Here is an 18,793-nt window from a genome sequence, read left to right on the forward strand (position 1 = left end):
AGGATGAGCCAATATCACAAAACTAAAAGATATATCAATTTGAGATGCTTAATTAACTATGTAATTAAATAACGACCCCAATCCCTATATTATAAACGATGAACCAACATCACCAAACTCAAAGATAAATTAATTTAATGCATACATACACAACAATTTTATATACGATTTTTTTTTAAACCACTCTTAATATGATGATTGATATTTATTTTTATCTATCATTTATATAATATTTATTATATAGGTGTTTTTGTCCACAAAATATGGTTCAACTAAGTAATTTCATAAATATACATGTTTTATATTACTTTCGAAAAATAAAATATATTAAAAAATATATATGTTTTATACTACTTTGAAAAAGTAAAACATATTCAATCAAGTGCATTCTCAAAGTCAAACTAGTCAATGATTTGGTGCAATTATGTATAGTCATTGTTTATATAATTTCAAAATTTTCACAAATTATCTTAAAACATTGTAGAATTTTTTCTAAGTAATTTGATCAAACCCATTAATTATAATTTATTTTGAAGTGGAACAAACTTTCTCAACTTTAAACATGATGAGTTGCACTAAAAGACCTTATAAACAATAAAAACAAGTTTGAACCCACATTTAAATAAAAATTTGGGAGGATTCTAACATTTTAACTAATAACAATACATGGGCATGCATTTTGAAGGAATTCATATTAGTTTAACAAGAAAGACAGAACTTGGCTAGCACCCATCACTTGAAAAGCTAGAACTTGGTTGCATTCATTCAAGTCTCAAATAATGTATGAAGTCATGGTAACCAAATACTTGAGATTTACATATCCAACTAATATAGATTAGTTTTGTAATACAACTAATAAATAGACCAATTTTATAAAAACTTAGATCTATACCAACACTAAAAAAACTATATAAAAGCTCTTAAAATCAAAAAGAAATTTTATATTTCACCTAGACAAATGAGAAAAATTAGTTTTATTATTTTTATTGGAAAATTAAAAATATTTCAATTTGATTACTCTATACCCATAAATTAGTGTTTTATATAGCATACAAATCACCCATTAGGTGTGAACATAGAGTGAGTCTCAAACTTAAAGCTTTATATTTTAGTGTAAAAGATTTAAGTGTAAGTGTGCACATTACAAGATTGCATCATATAAATGGAGATGGATATAGATTTTTTCTTAACATGTCCAAATACCTATTGTGGATGGTCCAGACTTATCTTGAAACATCAGCTATATACGAAGAAATCTTTGCTTATCTTGGACTCTAAACATTATGCAAATAATTTATACTTACCTTAAAATATCAACACTATAAAAACATTCTATATTTATCTTAAAATCTCATCTTAACATTTTAATATCGTAAATACAACAGTGTCAACACTATAAAGGCATTCCATGTTTATCTTAGAATGTCATCTAGAATTTTAGGATGGTGCATACAACATACGCTGGTATTTATCTTGAAATTTCAACCAAGATCATTGACTGCTTTTATTTTTTCTCATCATATTTGCAATTGCTTATATATAAGATATTAGAGCTATGTATATACGAATATGGTTACTCTGAGAGTCACTCCAGGATCAAGAATTATCCTTGTCGCACCCACTGCCGTCAGATTTCCTTTTGATGCCCTGCATCACATAAAGGAGCTTCTGGATTTCTTCCCTTCTTAAGATTCTCTATCTTTGGTCTTCTTTCCTCTACCCTTGTTGTCACGTCTTTTAACCCGATTTTCTCACCACGGAAACACGTACTTCGAAGTTCCAAGTTCGAGGTATACTTATCTGCAAATCTACTTCAACAAATGCTGATTACCAGACTGCCTGAGTGTAATCGCACTTAAGAAACAGATCAATATTTTCCTCCTCTCTGGCTCATAGAAAACGTTTCGAAGGACCTTGTATCCCTTTTTTTAAGATAAGTTGCAGTCAGGATTTTGCCATGAGCAAGTGTCCAACAAAAAACTTTTATTGTAGGAAGATGCTCCCCATCCCATATTGTTTTCCAGATTGTAGACTTGTGTAATTGTACCTGCTATGCAGTGTTTATTTGATACCCCTTTTCAGTGTAGTCACCTGCTTGTTCTCCCCAGTCTCTTTTATCCTTGTTGATCTGAGCTGACCCACTTAAATTTTGTAAGAGTATGGACAATTGATCATTTAAACTTTCCGGCAGATATGGTATATTTCATCCATTGCACAGTCCATTTCCTTGCTCATCCCATTCTGTGATGTCAATGAGGTGAATTAGAGTATTCTGGATCATCCATCACTTCGGATTTGTAGCATCTGGACCATGGACTAGAGGTTGTTTTCCAAGTATGTCATCCTCCCAGATTTTGAACTTTTCCTCATTACATGGAACCCGTGAGAGACTTCTTTGTATGTTGTTTACTGCTGCTGGATAGTCTCCAAATTGCTGATGCTTTTAGATCCTGAAGCCGTCTGTCTAGACTGAGCAGCCAGCCAAGTTGAATGGAGGTATTTTTTTGTGTGAACTATCAATTTCCACCAGGCTTTTCCATCTGATATCAAACAACAAAGGATTTTCACCCCCATTGCCTGATTCATTATCTGTAAGTCCTTTATTTCCAGTCCCCTATCTCCTTTATTTCGAGATAGCATTTCTTGATATTGCTTTTGCCTTCTTGCTAAGGAATTTACTGATGAATTGTCCTATTTTATTCATTACTACAATAGGAGCCAACCGAGCCGATCCTTGAAATAGATGGGATGTCTAGATGACAGGCTTAATTAAATTCGATCTTGCCCGCTGGATTAAAGCATTGAAACCCCTATTGCCGCGTTCTTTTTTGGATTTTCAGGATTATATGTTTCCAATCCACTGACATTGGGACTTGGGTAGCCAGAGACACGAGTGGAACTGGATTGTAAAGTTTTGAAATATTCTAAAAGTTTAATAGGTAAGAAATATTCTAAAAATTTGATAGATATTGGCGAAGGCAAATAGTAAATCTCTATTGTTGCATTCTGTTTTGGATTTTCAGGATGATATGTTTCCAATCCACTGACATTGAGTAGCTCAGAGACCTGAACAAATTCCAGAATACTCCTGAAATGTGATTTTGTTTTGGATTTTCAGGATTATATGTTTCCAATCCACTGATATTGAGTAGCTCAGAGACCTGAACAAATTCCAGAATATTCTTGCAATCGGATGAAAAGGAGCCAAGTCAAATAATTGACTTTGCTCATATACATCACATTTTCAGAATATACCAAAATCTATAAAGTTTCATTGTTTTAGGGATGGAAATTCTAGAGTCCTGGAAATGGTGTGAAGAATAGGAGCAATATTCCAGCCATAAGCATTGCTTTTCCATAAACAATCAAAAGCCAGACAGGTCTGCTAGCTGCTGTATAATCTTCTTTTCATTGGCGGATGGATCCTTGTATTTCCCTCGACACAGTACTTTAGAGCCCTCTTTGTCAATGTATGCTTGTCCTCCCAAATACAAGAGGGCAAACCTTGGATCTGCGTTCATCAGGCCTCTTCTATTACCTTCTTTACTTCCTTGCTCTGAATCCAGAGAGTATTAAACCTGATAATAGGGGACCATAGTTCTGAGTTTGCTTGAGAGAAAGATGTGATTTGTGATGAGATACTCCAAATAGGACTAGCTTTGATGTGATCTCCAGATTTTCCAACTGCAGCTCCTTGTTTACAGGGAACCAATCTAGTCTTGCTGCTATGTGCCCTGATCCTATCTGTCACGCCCCCAAGCCTACGGTAGTCTTTCAACCGTGCCTGGCGGGGTGCGGCACCACCGTGTACTTTCTTTTTGTTAATACTTGTACATATGGACTACGCCTTTCACATAAACATACTTAATTCTGTCTTTCTTAATTGAGTACAATGCATAAAACTTCATACACGTTCATAACCAATATGCAAATAAACCATGAACATAACAATTGCACACAATTATATAGGGAGGGGCAACTCCCGAACGAGTCCGCCCAATAATGATATATTATGAAACCTTCAATAATACATACAAGTGTGCCGGGCAGAGTCCACGGCCAACGCTTAGAATCTTTTACAAAATAGGCAGGACCGCCTTTACATACATGTGTCAACCTTCCTTGGTTGGAGCGTGCTCACCCGAGCCACCAGAACTCCACCAACTCGGCCTGCACATAAAACTGCCCTATACCGTGTGTCTTCGTCCACAAACAACCACTTAGTAAAACTGCGCACTTCTCACTGCGTCCTTTTACCCTTAGCTCGAATGTAGAGAGAAGAGCGAAGTGCTTGATGATCAAATGAAGCCTCTGCGCTGCCAATATATACGCTGGCTTGTCCATTCGATGGAGGGGTGTCAGCTCTCAAGCCGACCCCCTAAAAACATGTTAGGAGCCCTTGCTTTATTATTTGGTAGGTCGGCCTTTGCCCAAGGGCAAGGCCTCCCTACGCCCAATATAAAATCTGCAACACTCCATCGCATATTTCGTTAAGTGTCATATGTGCGCCCATAACGTCGCAGCCAGCTCGCCTTAACGTCGCATTGCTATTCGCCCATGTCGCACGCCGCCCGGTCGCTGTCGCACTGTCCGCTCGTCGTGTGGAGGGGCGCCCGCCCGGGTCGCCCATCGTCTGCACTCGTCGTTCGCTGCTGTACCGTGCCGCCCACATCGCGCCTCCGTCGAACCTTACCCGCGTCCTCCACATAGCTGTCCATCGTATGTTTGCCGCTCGGTCGTTCGCCCATCGGGCGCGGGTCGCCCACGGGTCGCCCGCCCATCGTGTGCGGGTCGCCCACGGGTCGCCCTTCCGCCTGTCGCACCGGCTCGTCGGTTCGTTCCGCCCGAACCTCAACCGCCATGCCTGCTCGCCGGGTCGGGTGTCCGCACCCGCATACCAAATCGCCGCAGCTCGTCCGGTGTCTGCGCCCAACCCTAGCTCGTCAATTCGTCCACCGGTTCACCGTGCACGGGTCGCCCGCCCGGGTTGCCTTCCCGTCGTGCACGGGTCGCCCGCCCGGGTCGCCCGCCCGTCGTGCACGGGTCGCCCACGGGTCGTCCCGTTGTCCAACCGCCGTGTGAAGGGTGTTTGCCTGGTCGCGCTCTTGCCCGAGTCGCGAGGGCGTTACACTCTCCTCCACCCGAAGACGTTGTCGTCCCGACAACACATCATCTCAGTAGCTTTCTACCAAGACTGCATCGACCACGATGTAGACTCCTCCATATAAGGCAACATCACTGCATATACAAGGACCCGCCTCCATCAAGTCACCTCCATGTGCAAACTGCCCACGTACATCAACAAGTGCTACACATCCCAATCATGTGCCAACACTCATCTCCACGATTCCATGCTCAGGTCCATGGAAACCCCATCTTTCTGCAGCATGTTATGATCACCATACCTGCTCAACCATGTTTGAGGGCTCACTGCCATGAGCAGCTTAACAATGAGCCCCATCTTCTATGTCATCTAAGAAGATGTGGAGGGAGAAGAGCCAGGTGGCTCTCTCTCACTAATCAGCTCAATCCATCTGTCCGGATCTTCAACCTCCATCCTTTGTAGATATGCCTCCCGATCTTCCTTCTGGATGTTCGGTCTTGCATATACCTCATCGATGTCATCATCATCCTCCACCAGCTCTAGCCTTCTTGACAAATCCAAGATGCTATCTGAAAGTGATCTAATGACCAATGACTGCTCCACAAGCTTTGTCTCCACCGTCGACAACTGCTTGTCCACCTTCACCTTGTCTTCCATTTGCATTCCTCCTAACTTATGATCAGGTTTTGTTACACTAATGGTTGGAACACCAATGGGTACATCTTCCCTTCCATCATAAATGAAGAGTTTCCTCAAATGTGGTACGACCATAGCCTCATATTGCTTCATGAACTCCATCCCCAATACAGCGTCATAGTCATCAATCCTTACTATAGTGAAGTCCACCTTCCCGGTCCATGCACCAAGAGTAGTGTCCACCTTCTCAGCTATACCAAGAATGTTCGTAGGAGGAGAATTCACCGTCTTCATTTGTGCCTTCACTGGTACAAATCTCAGCCCAATCCTTCTCGCAGTATCTTCACTCATGAAGTTGTGTGAAGCACCACTATCCACCATAGTGAGTACATCAGCACCTCCGGCCTTCATCTGAACATACTCCAATCTGTTCCTTTCTGGGTCTCCTTCCTCGCAATCTTCATCGATTACTACCTTTGAAGTAGCACTCGGGCCCTTTTCACTTGTAGCCTCATCGTGAGGATCATTGGTGGAAGAGATTTCTATTACCAAGTTTTCTTGAATTTGTGAGGTCCCTTCCCCACTTCCTTCTTTTTGTTTTTCTCTAGACTTGATTTCTTCCTTCAAGACCTCGAGATGTTTTTCAAGGATTAAGCAATCCTTCTTTTTCTTATTCAAGGCATGTCTTATACCTAGTTCCTTGAGTTCTGCCTCAATTAAGATTCCTTCCTTTGTAAGTCGAAGGGCTTCTTCTTCATCTAGATCTGAGGCCCCCTTTTCCACCAAAGCACGAAGACCACTCTTTGTTTCAGACAACCTTCTGCCACAATCTGTGAATCCTTGCCTTAGCTTTTCCGTCTCTTCAAGTATTTCTTTTTCAAATTCTTCCATGGTAGCAAAACCCAATTTCTCTAAGAGAGACATTTTGAGTCACTTGTAAGATCATGCAGGTTCACCTTCAATTTCAACCGAGACAACCTTGTCCAAGTCTTCACGAGCAACCCTGCTCTGATACCACCTGTCACGCCCCCAAGCCTACGGTAGTCTTTCAACCGTGCCCGGCGGGGTGCGGCACCACCGTGTACTTTCTTTTTGTTAATACTTGTACATATGGACTACGCCTTTCACATAAACATACTTAATTCTGTCTTTCTTAATTGAGTACAATGCATAAAACTTCATACACGTTCATAACCAATATGCAATTAAACCATGAACATAACAATTGCACACAATTATATAGGGAGGGGCAACTCCCGAACGAGTCCGCCCAATAATGATATATTATGAAACCTTCAATAATACATACAAGTGTGCCGGGCAGAGTCCACGGCCAACACTTAGAATCTTTTACAAAATAGGCAAGACCGCCTTTACATACATGTGTCAACCTTCCTTGGTTGGAGCGTGCTCACCCGAGCCACCAGAACTCCACCAACTCGGCCTGCACATAAAACTGCCCTATACCGTGTGTCTTCGTCCACAAACAACCACTTAGTAAAACTGCGCACTTATCTCATGCGCATGAGATGTGCGCACTTCTCACTGCGTCCTTTTACCCTTAGCTCGAATGTAGAGAGAAGAGCGAAGTGCTTGATGATCAAATGAAGCCTCTGCGCTGCCAATATATACGCTGGCTTGTCCATTCGATGGAGGGGTGTCAGCTCTCAAGCCGACCCCCTAAAAACATGTTAGGAGCCCCTACTTTATTATTTGGTAGGTCGGCCCTTGCCCAAGGGCAAGGCCTCCCTACGCCCAATATAAAGTCTGCAACACTCCATCGCATATTTCATTAAGTTACATATGTGCGCCCATAACGTCGCAGCCAGCTCGCCCTTACGTCGCATTGCTGTTCGTCCATGTCGCACGCCGCCCGGTCGCTGTCGCATTGTCCGCCCGTCGTGTGGAGGGGCGCCCGCCCGGGTCGCCCATCGTCCGCACTCGTCGTTCGCTGCTGTACCGTGTCGCCCACATCACGCCTCCGTCGAACCTTACCCGTGTCCTCCACATAGCTGTCCATCGTATGTTTGCCGCTCGGTCGTTCGCCCATCGGGCGCGGGTCGCCCACGGGTCATCCGCCCATCGTGTGCGGGTCGCCCACGGGTCGCCCTTCCGCCTGTCGCACCGGCTCGTCGGTTCGTTCCGCCCGAACCTCAACCGCCATGCCTGCTCGCCGGGTCGGGTGTCCGCACCCGCATACCAAATCGCCGCAGCTCATCCGCAGCTCGTCCAGTGTCTGCGCCCAACCCCAGCTCGTCAATTCGTCCACCGGTTCACCGTGCACGGGTTGTCTTTCCGTCGTGCACGGGTCGCCCACGGGTCGCCCGCCCGTTGTGCACGGGTCGCCCACGGGTCGTCCCGTTGTCCAACCGCCGTGTGAAGGGTGTTTGCCCGGTCGCGCTCTTGCCCGAGTCGCGAGGGCGTTACACTATCCTTCTATTTGTCCAGAAATATTTTCCTTTTTTAAGTTTAACATCCATCCCACTCTTGCATCGGATCTTCGAATGTCTCTAGGAAAGGGTCCATAACCGCACTTGCCCCTCTTTCCTCATCTGCACCAAACACTAAATTGAAACCCCCTGCCAAGACGCAGCCCTGAACTGTGATTGCGTCTTCATTCCTTAATGGATTGCCAGCAGTCCAGCTTTTCCCTATGGTTCATTGGCGCATAAATATTGAATATGTTGATATGATTCCCACTGTATATGTTCTCCAGATCTGCATAGAACCAGAGCCGCGTGGTTTTTGATTGACTTTGTTTGAACTTATCCTGTTTTTATTGTGTGCATATTCGTCTGGAGCTTACCGCTAGTCTTGTACTTTCTTCTCTTTCCAACATTTGTTTCCTGCTTCAAGATCTTCTCATTCTGCTAATTTAATGTCCTGGTTTTAGTAGCATGGTTGTCTTCTCTTCTTTGATTAAATCTTTCATTACATCATGTTTGAGTTGAAACGCCCATAACTCTGTTTTAACCCCTGTTTATCGCTTATTACGTCCTTTGCTTCCTTCTTTTCCTTGGTTAGTCCTGTTCTCTATATTGATTGCAGAACCACTAGAGGGATGAAATAGTGCAGAGATTCACGTTACAGAGATACAGTGATAAATGTGAAAACTTGCAGTAAATGCGAAGAGTTTTCCCTAGGGTAATCCAATTACTGCAACTCAGAGGTTGTTTACATAGAGATTAGTTTTCCAAAAACTTTTGGAAATGATTGTTTTTCAACATTATTTACAGCAGTTACCCTAAATTTTTTCCCAAAAGTGTCTGAGAAATTATATCCAATTTAAATATTGGCGACTTTGTGACCCATGCCAATTATAAAACAAAAATTGGAAAATTCACTATGTTAACACAGTATCAGTTTCTTAATTTCAATTTCATAATTTGACTTTCAGATCATTAGCCATTGAGCGAAATCAATTAATATTTGTTTTGTTGTCCAGTATTTAATACATTCAATTGAATGAAATGAACCAGAAGAATACATTTAAACAACAGAGAACATATTATGCTCCCGAATGTCATGGATTTTATGACATGATTAAATGTAAAAAAGAATGAATGAATAATAAATTAAGGAGTAGGGTAAGGGGACAATTCGCATCCCATTGTTTTCCTTGAGGAAGGCGATGAAGAAATTGCAGCCTAAACACCGATGCAGAGGATGTCAAACGCGGCATCGGCGCGAGATGCAGGAAATTGCCAGGCACCAGAGGTAGCCATCAGTCCTCCACCAGAGGAAGCGCCCTCACCCTCATTTTTAGACTTCCAAGTGTTACTGTTGGAAGTTGGATGATAATACATGCGCGATGTCTGAGGGCAGTGAGATTGAAACCTGGTAACAATCCTTATACCCGCATCCACCAGTTCCATGTATTTAGCCATCTGCGCCAATAAATTGACTGTGCTGCTCCTATAAGAAACAGGGCGTAAGAAATCACCAGAGGGATCTCAACACAAGAGAAGCGCAGCAGCAGATTAAGGCTTCCACTTCCACCGCCACCAAGAGAGGAGCAGGAGGAAGACGTCTTAGGCGGCATAAGAATAGAAACAGAGCGACAGAATGAGCAGAGGCGTGGAGAGAAGTTAAATTTATATAGTTGTGAAGAGATGTCTTTCGGAAAGTAGTCGGGACTGGGAAGGAAGGAAGGATTGATCTGCATGATTTCTCCGCGTTCGTACGCCAAGTCCAGCTTGGCGGCATCCAGGAATTTTCGTTCCTCCTTCCTTACGCATTTGGTCCAGCGCCTGGCGGTCAATATGACCGTCGGACCCCACGCGGCTGTTGCTGCTTTTATTGCGGCTAGCCCACGACCCTCCAACGAACCAGACAAAGTTCCAACTGGTTAACTAAGGCAGTCGTGACACGTACGCCAATATTTTGGGGTGTCCATTTCACAGACGGACGCATCGCGCATTTCCCGTCAGTTGTGATGTTGGAAACGCCGGTCACGTTTTCCATAACCTTTCCTTTAACCTGAGTTGATTTTATTATTTAACTCATATTTTTACATTAATTGATTTCATTGTTTAAATGTCAAGCTATATCACTATAACCAGAGTCTGCATAATTTTCCACCCTTGAAGTTTGGGGCACTCCTTTGTTATTTACTGAGGATAGAAATACTTGTACAATGCACACTTCCATTAGTGATTATGAAGTCTTCTTTTTTTAATGTCAAACGAGATCTTAATGCCCTAGTTAACAATAAAGTAAATGTTGGTGTGTGATGTGGGAGCATGTGGTTCACATAAGAGGAACTTTAAGGTGGATCTCTCCTCTACATCTATGACCCTTGGGCCTGCATGGTTTGGGGATATGATAATAGTGTCAACTTTTTTCTCTACGAGTCTCTCAATTATTGGGTTATGTTTCCTCATTCAATAGTTAGTTAAATTTTCTTTTGGGTTTGTTTGGTATGTACTCAATTGGGGGGGGGGGGGGAGGGGATTTGAGGTTATTTATTTATGTCACTGGGTTAGCACTTTTATTGGTAGTTTGCATGACATAATAATACCCTAATTTACTGGGAGTATATATATATATATATTTATATTTTTAAATTATTTAAAAAAATATATGTTTGTAAATTATGGGGGAGTTATATGGTATTAAAATAGAAATATTTTTATAAATTATTTGAAAAAAAACTATGTGAAAAGGTTTTATAATGAAGAAAATATAATACAAATAAATAAGTAAACAAGAAAGTATAAGTGAATGTTGACCTAGTAGTTGGGAAAGTTGATCATACATAGGTATCGTATATGTTTTAACTAAGAACTATTAGTTCTAAGATTTGGTACCGAATGTATTTTCCTTAAGCAATGCACTATGTTCTAGGTATTGTGGCACATGGATGTGAGAGGACCCAAAAAAGACTCAATCCAATTATCAAAGCTAGATAAGAAGATGTATGGTAGAAATCCTTAATTAAGCAATAAGTATCTCAAACAAATTTGTGCATCTATGCTAAGGTAGAGTGACATTTTTTGTGCATCTATGCTAAGGTAGAGTTACATTTTTTGTGCATCTATGCTAAGGTAGAGTGACATTTCTTTTGTGTGGTCTACTCTACCGATGATTGATACTAGCTACATCCACAAAAAAACCCCTAAAAATGACAAATGACTCATGAGGAGCAAGCATGTCAATCTCAATGAGACTGGAACCCAGGTGGGGAGGATAATAGCAACTCCTCCCTAGCACTCGAGCTATGCCCACTCGACAACTAAGGTAAAGTGACTTAAGGGAGAGTAATCTAACATGGAAAAATCTTTGATATGAAGGAGGATAGGTAACCTAGTCATCGTTGAGGGGTCCACATATGAGAGCAACACAAAGTAGGTCTCACCATGGGATCTTTGAGTAGATAAGATTATATGAATACTAAAATGTAATATCTATACATTACATGACAGAGCTCAGAGAAACTCCATTAAGTTAACAAAAATCAAGAAACAAATAGTAATGTTGCAAGATAGGGTGGTAATTTTAGACATGCATAAGCTTGCAAGCATAAATTTTGAAGTAGTTTGAAATATTTAGTTAATTATATAGTTAAATAGTAATTGTTAATTTATGAGAGGATGATCCAACACCACCAAATTTAAAGATAAATTATTTTAATATGAACTGAAAAATTAATCTTCATATTTTATTTTTCTAAAAATATAGAGATGTTAATTTTTAATTATTGATAAATAACTTAAACATTGGCACTTTTTTATTTTATTTTGTTATATATATATATATATATATATATATATATATATATATATATATATATAGGCAACATTAACATGGGTTCCGAAAGGAATCCTAGAAATAATTAGACGAGTATGCAGTCGATTTCTTTGGGCAGGATCGAAGAAGGAATCGGTGTTGCCCTAGGTGGCATAGGATAAGTTGCAAGGCCAAAGGAGTGGGGAGGTTGGGGAATAAAAGAGTTAACTGCATTCAGACCATCTCTAGCAGCCACGCTGGGATGGAGGTTAATAAAGATGGAGAATTTGTGGACAATAGTAGTCAAACGAAAGTACATCGACCCCATACCTTTGGATGATTGGATCATGAAGCCAAATAAGAAGAAAGGGAATGCTTCAGTCATGTGGAAAGCCACCATAGAAGCCTTCAATATCATAGAACAAGGCCTTTCTTGGCAAATAGGGAACGAAGAACAAGTCAAGATAGGGAAGGATCCATGAGTGGGGTGTAATGAAGGATTTTCACTTTCTTTGGGTCTTATAAACCAACTAGGCGCCATAGGCATTCAACACATAAGCCAGATTGGAAAAAATGGTCACTCCACTATATGGGGACAAGCCTGGATGTCCGAGACCGACCTAAACCTCAATCAAAAATGGAGGGAGGAGTGGCACAACTTCACCAAGGAACTAACCAAATCCAATGGCAGGCTAACAGATAGACCAAATCAGCTCATATGGGCACATGCCCCTTTAGGTTACTACTCTCCAAAACAAGGCTACAAATTTCTTATGTCAAGAAAAGGATGGGGGAATCAGGAATGGTGGGTTAGCCTCATTTGGAAGCTAAATTGCCCAGCCAAAGCTCGGATGTTCTTCTGGTGCATTCTCAGAAATAAAGTTCCAACTTGGGATATATTACAGAGGAGATACAAGTCGGGCCCAGGGAGGTGTGCATTATGTAAAAATGATGTAGAAACGACTCACCATCTCTTCTTAAAATGCCCATTCACAAAGGAGGTATGGAAGGAATCAGGGAGACTGATTCAGATTAGGACGACCTAGGAAGGGGAGTCACTAGCAGAAGTTTAGAATAAATGGTGGAAGGATTATCCTGAAGGAAATTTGAGGAATTTACCCCTAATCATAGCCTGGGGTGTCTGGTTGGCTCGTAATAACATTATTTTTAAAGACCAGAACCCCTCGGCAGGGCATATCGCTATAGGATGCACAACAATTTACTCAAGTATTCCTGAGCCAATTCAGGTAGTAAACCCAAGACTCGCAAGAGAGGAACAAATAAGGGAAGGAACTCCTTGGGCTTATTTTGACAGGGCCTCTGATCAAAATAACAAATGTGGGGAAGGATTGGTGATCCACCTAAATAATCACAGAAGCTTGAAAGCCTCAGTTGGATTGGGGAATGGAACCGATGATTACACAAAACTCCTTGCCTTAAAACTACTCCTTTGTTGGCTTACTCAACTGGGATTTCATTCGGTTCAGATCTTCGGGGATTTGATGAACGCAATAGCACAACAGACCTACTTTCTAAAGCGGGGCTACAACAAGATATGGACAGTTGGAGGATAGAGGAAGCAGACCGGGATGAGATCCGTGTGTCAGATCAGCCACCATATTGATAATTTTGCCACACAGAACTGGTTTTGTCATAGGATCCTTTTTTATGTCAGTTATTATGTTTTATTGTTTTAGTTTTTAGACTATAGTAGCAAACACTATTTTCCTCTTGTAAATCTATTACTAGAAAACAACAACATCGCCTTGGATAAAACACATGTTTAAACTGTTAGCTGAGCTCATTCCTGTTTGGGCTGTTTTCCTCAACGAGGAGGTCCGAGAATGGTTCAGGACTTATCTTTTGATACCTTGGGTTTTATCAATTATCAGTTTTTCTTTTGCTCATTTTGGAGAACTATTACTGGAAGTTGATCAATATCCTATTTGGGTTGTTTTCCTCATCGAGGAGGCCCGAGATAAAATGATCAGTGATCTCATATTAGCAAAAATGAGGTGGTAGAGCGAGAAGACACTCAAATTACCATCTCAGAACAACTCTATGATTTGAACAAAGCCATACAGTTAACTGAATACTTAAATGCATATACTATGTAACTTTTTATTATCTTAATAAAAAGTTCGATTTTTGTTTTTGAATATATATATATATATATATATATATATATATATATATATATATATATATATATATATATATATATATATATATATATATATATAGATATATATATATATAAGGGCTTAGTCTAATTTAACGATATATACTTTCTCGCCGACAAAACAATTTGAAAAAAGAATGTGATTTTTTGTTATTTAAAATGCACTTTGAAAGCATAAATAGATTCAACACTTTGAAAAACTCATGGGGCACTAGAATTTTAAAGATTAAACAACTTAAACTCGAGTTTTTAAAAATATCTACCCAATTTTGCTTCAAATAAATCATTGAAATGTGCTGAAAAATATCATTTCGTCCATTAAAATATACTTATAATAAGTGATTATACAAATTATAAATAATACAAATGTGTAAAATATTTCATATTACAAAATTAAATTAAATTCAAATTCAAATTATGAAGAGATATAGTATTTATATAATTTTTTATTTTATTAATTTTAATTTTTTAAAATAAAATAATAATTTTAAATTATTTTGAAAATATTGAATAAATTTTATAGAATATTATAATAAATTATTTAATTAATTTATCCATTAAATATAATTTTTGTTATTATTTAATATTAATTTATATATATATATATATATAAATTAATATTAAAGGTTACCAAGCGGAAATCTTAAAAATTGGAGGTCCTGTCCTCATCCCCCACATCCACAAGCTTTTCAATCAAGCAGTCAAGTAAGGGTTCCCTAAACCTTGGATTGAGAGCCTCATTATCCCTATTTATAAAAGTGGGGATACAAATAACCCCTCTAATTATCGAACAATTATGATCAACCCTCTCTTAGCCAAGTTATATGGTAGTATTTTGGAAAAGAAGTTAAGCATATGGCTTGAAAGTGAAGGTAAGCGGGCTAAAGGCCAAGCAGGTTTCAGAAGGCATCACTCAACAACAGACCACCTTGTTACGCTTAGGATCATTACGGAGGAATGTCATAATGATAAATCCAATTTATTTTGTTGCTTTGTGGACTTTAGAAAGGCTTTCGATACGTTTCCTAGATACAACCTTTGGAATAGATTAGAAGAGCTAAAGGTTACTCTCGAGTTGAGAGCTGCCGCTATAAGGTTATACGAGAATGTAATTGCCAAGCTAAAGAGCAATGAAGGGTGGTCGAAAGATATTAAGTGTAACATCGGAGTTAAACAAGGTTGCCCCCTCTCCCCTACCCTATTTGGCATTTACATCGATAAGCTCGAAGGCTATTTAGAGGAAGTAGGATGTGATGGCACGATCTTAGCTGGGATAGTCGTCATCCTTCTTCTTTATGCTGACGATATTGTTCTTTTGGCAAGGTGCCCATCTGATCTTAATAAGCAACTCAGGCTTCTTAAGGATTTCTGCTCTACCATGGGTATGACTGTTAACACTGACAAAACAAAAGTTATGATTATCAAATCCAAGAAGGACACTTACGCTAATTTTATGTATGACAATAATAACTTGGAGGAAGTGTATTCTTACAAGTACCTAAGAATTGATATTCATCACAAGCTCAACTGGAACCATAGCATTGAGAAAAGGATTAATGGGGGGTGGAAAGCTTACTTTGGTCTTGAAAATAATTGTAAAATAGAAAACCTTGTAATGTGGGATAAAAAGAAGTTCCTCTTTGAAACTTTAGTCACTCCTGTTATCTTATATGGCTGTGAGGTTTGGGGTTGCAGCATCTCCAGAGAATCATGGAGAAAGATTGAGCAAATCCAGAAGCGTTTTATAACTTATAACCTGAAAATTAAAAGTAATACACCCTATCCTATTCTCCTTATAGAAGCAGGTCTTTCTCCTATTGAGAGCCTAGCTATGCTTAGGTTTCTGTTGTACAAGCACAAAATCAGTAACATAGACGATCATAGACTTCCTAAGCTAGCTTTAAATTCTAGCCAAAACCACCTAAGGCTCAATCGAGGGTGGCATAAAGACACAAGGGCCTGGTTAAACTATTGGGAGATCAACGAAAATGATGCATTGCAAAACATAAATAACATTAAAGATATTGTTACTTCTAAGTTCAAAGAAAAAATGTGGTGTGAGAAAGACTTAGTGACTAAAAGAAAATTAAGTTATTATAAGAAGGTCATCAACCCCACCCTAGAAGATCAAAAGTATCTCTCTATTTTAACTAGCTCAAAGAAGAAAATTAATATAGCAAAGATTAGAACGAATTCTCATGAGCTCCATAGTGAAACAGGTCGTTGGGAAGTTCCTAAAACGCCATGGATGGAAAGGATCTGCCGTATATGTGAGAATAGGAACATCGAGGATGAAAACCACTTCCTCTTAGAGTGCCCCGCATATAACCACATTAGATCTCAGTTTCACAATCTTTGTTACAATACTGACCTTCCTAGCCTTTTACAATGTCAAAATTATAGTGAGCTCGGGAGGCTTCTCTCCAAGCTTTTTGAGCATAGAAATAAAATCTTAAATCAAAATAGACAATTTGTTTCTTTAGGTCCGATAGATCATTATTTGGTCTCACTGGACGTTAACCACCATCATCATCATCATCATCATATATATATATATATATAAATAAATACTATGTAAATTTCATTTAATTTTAAATATTTTCTTATTTTATATATCATATCATATTAAATTAACTTAACTTATATGTTAATTTTAAATATAAATATTACACCTTTCATATATATATAATAAAATAATAATAATAATAATAATAATAATAATAATTTTTTATAAATTATATTATATTATAAAAAAAAAAAAAAAAAAAATTATAATAATTTAAAATTATGTGATATTTATAATATGATGATGGTGGTTAACATCTACTAAGACCAAACTTTGGTTTATCAGACCTAAAGAAACAAATTATTTAGTTTGATTTAAGATTTTATTCCTATGCTCAAAAAGCTTGGAGAGAAGCCTCCCGAGCTCACTATAATTTTGACATTGTAAAAGGTTAGGAAGGTCAGTATTGCAACAAAGATTATGAAACTGAGATCTAATATGGTGGTAGGTAGGGCACTCTAAGAAGAAGTGATTTTCATCCTCGATGCTCATATTTTCACAGAGATGGGACATCATTTCCATCCATGGTGATTTAGGAACTACCCTACGACCCGTTTCACTGTGGAGCTCGTTAGAGTTCGTTGGCTATATTAATTTTCTTTTCTTCTTTGAGCTAGTTAAAACAGAGAGATACTTTTGATCTTCTAGGGTGGGGTTGATGACCTCCTTATAATATCTTAATTTTCTTTTCACTGCTAAATCTTTCTCACACCACATTTTTTCTTTGAACTTAGAAGTAACAATATTTTTAATGTTATTAATATTTTGCAATGCAACATTCTTGTGGATCTCCCAATGGTTAACCAGGCCCTGGTGTCTTTATACCAACCTCATATGAACCTGAAGTGGTTTTGGCTGAAATTTAAAGCTAACTTAGGAAGTTTATAGTCTCCTATATTATTATAGACCGCTCATTCATATCAAAAATGAAATTAAAATAGAAATTTTGAAGAGTGAATGCTCTTTTCATATTAATCCATTATCTTCATCATACCCGTTCAAAGTTGCGGATTCTAGTGCTTCAAGTTGCCAAAGAGGGCATTTATAGAGATCTATTATTAAGCCTTCAATTCCCGATGAAATAATTGGTGTTAATAATTTAACAGGTTAGAATTAAAGAATTGAGTGGTTAGGGTAATAATTGAATATGTTAGACTTAAAAGAATAAAGCAAATGGGAATAGGTAGATGGCTAATGTTATTTTCAATGAAGGCACGAGCGAAAGAAAAAAGATATGGATTAAACAAAACTACACATTGATGCAAAATCGAATATCTACCTCAATGTCTATCCCATAAATAGCAAGGAGCTAAAGAATTTTGTTATGAAGAAGTTTGGTAAACGGGGAAAAGAGTCGAGTAGAAAGACAGGTACTACATTGAGGAATTCAATCCTACGTGTGATCTACAACAAAAAGATTTCATTGGTGCTAGCACTTTGTGGAGGGCAAAGCTTCTTATTGCTCAATTAAGAACCAACTGGCATCAACTTTGGTGTGAACAAAACGGTGGAAAAGGTACTACATTGAGGAATTCAATCCTACGTGTGATCTACAACAAAAAAGATTTCATTGGTGCTAGCACTTTGTGGAGGGCAAAGGTTCTTATTGCTCAATTAAGAACCAACTTGCATCAACTTTGGTGTGAACAGAACGGTGGAAAAGGCCTAAAGAAGCTTGGGAAGAACAACTGCGTACATTTTGCACATCTGTTGGAAAAACATTTTCATTTTGGAATGTGATGCATTAGAAAGTTATGGGAATATGTTAGCATATGTTTCTTGGCATTGTCTTTTGAGTGGGGGGATTGTTGGAATGTTGGGTCAGCTCATCATCAATTTGAATAAGAAAAATATTAAATTGCAAAAAGCTAAAAGCAAGGAACTAATAGTCCCATAGACTACTTGTTGGAATGTTGGGTCAGCGCATCATCAATTTGAATAAAAAAAAGATTAAATTGCAAAAAGCTAAAAGCAAGGAACTAATAGTCCCATAGACTACTTTTAGTCTCACAGACGTCAAAATATCATTTCATTTCATTTTTATAAATAATTTAAAATCAACTTTCTTATTATATAC

General features: G+C 38.9%; 1 protein-coding gene across 1 annotated transcript; it reads right to left on the minus strand.

Annotated features, from left to right (window-relative positions):
- Positions 1-9,158: 9,158 nt before the first annotated feature.
- Positions 9,159-9,816, minus strand: LOC149223194 (uncharacterized). Its single transcript, XM_089383241.1, has one exon. It carries the CDS (start codon positions 9,625-9,627, stop codon positions 9,388-9,390), a length of 240 nt encoding a protein of 79 aa, XP_089239367.1. The 5' UTR covers positions 9,628-9,816; the 3' UTR covers positions 9,159-9,387.
- Between the last annotated feature and the right edge of the window lie 8,977 nt (positions 9,817-18,793).

The sequence above is a fragment of the Pinus tabuliformis genome, chromosome Q (genome assembly GCF_031772625.1).
Source record: "Pinus tabuliformis cultivar Carrire ecotype Pingquan chromosome Q, CPIR1, whole genome shotgun sequence".
Lineage (NCBI taxonomy): Eukaryota > Viridiplantae > Streptophyta > Pinopsida > Pinales > Pinaceae > Pinus > Pinus tabuliformis.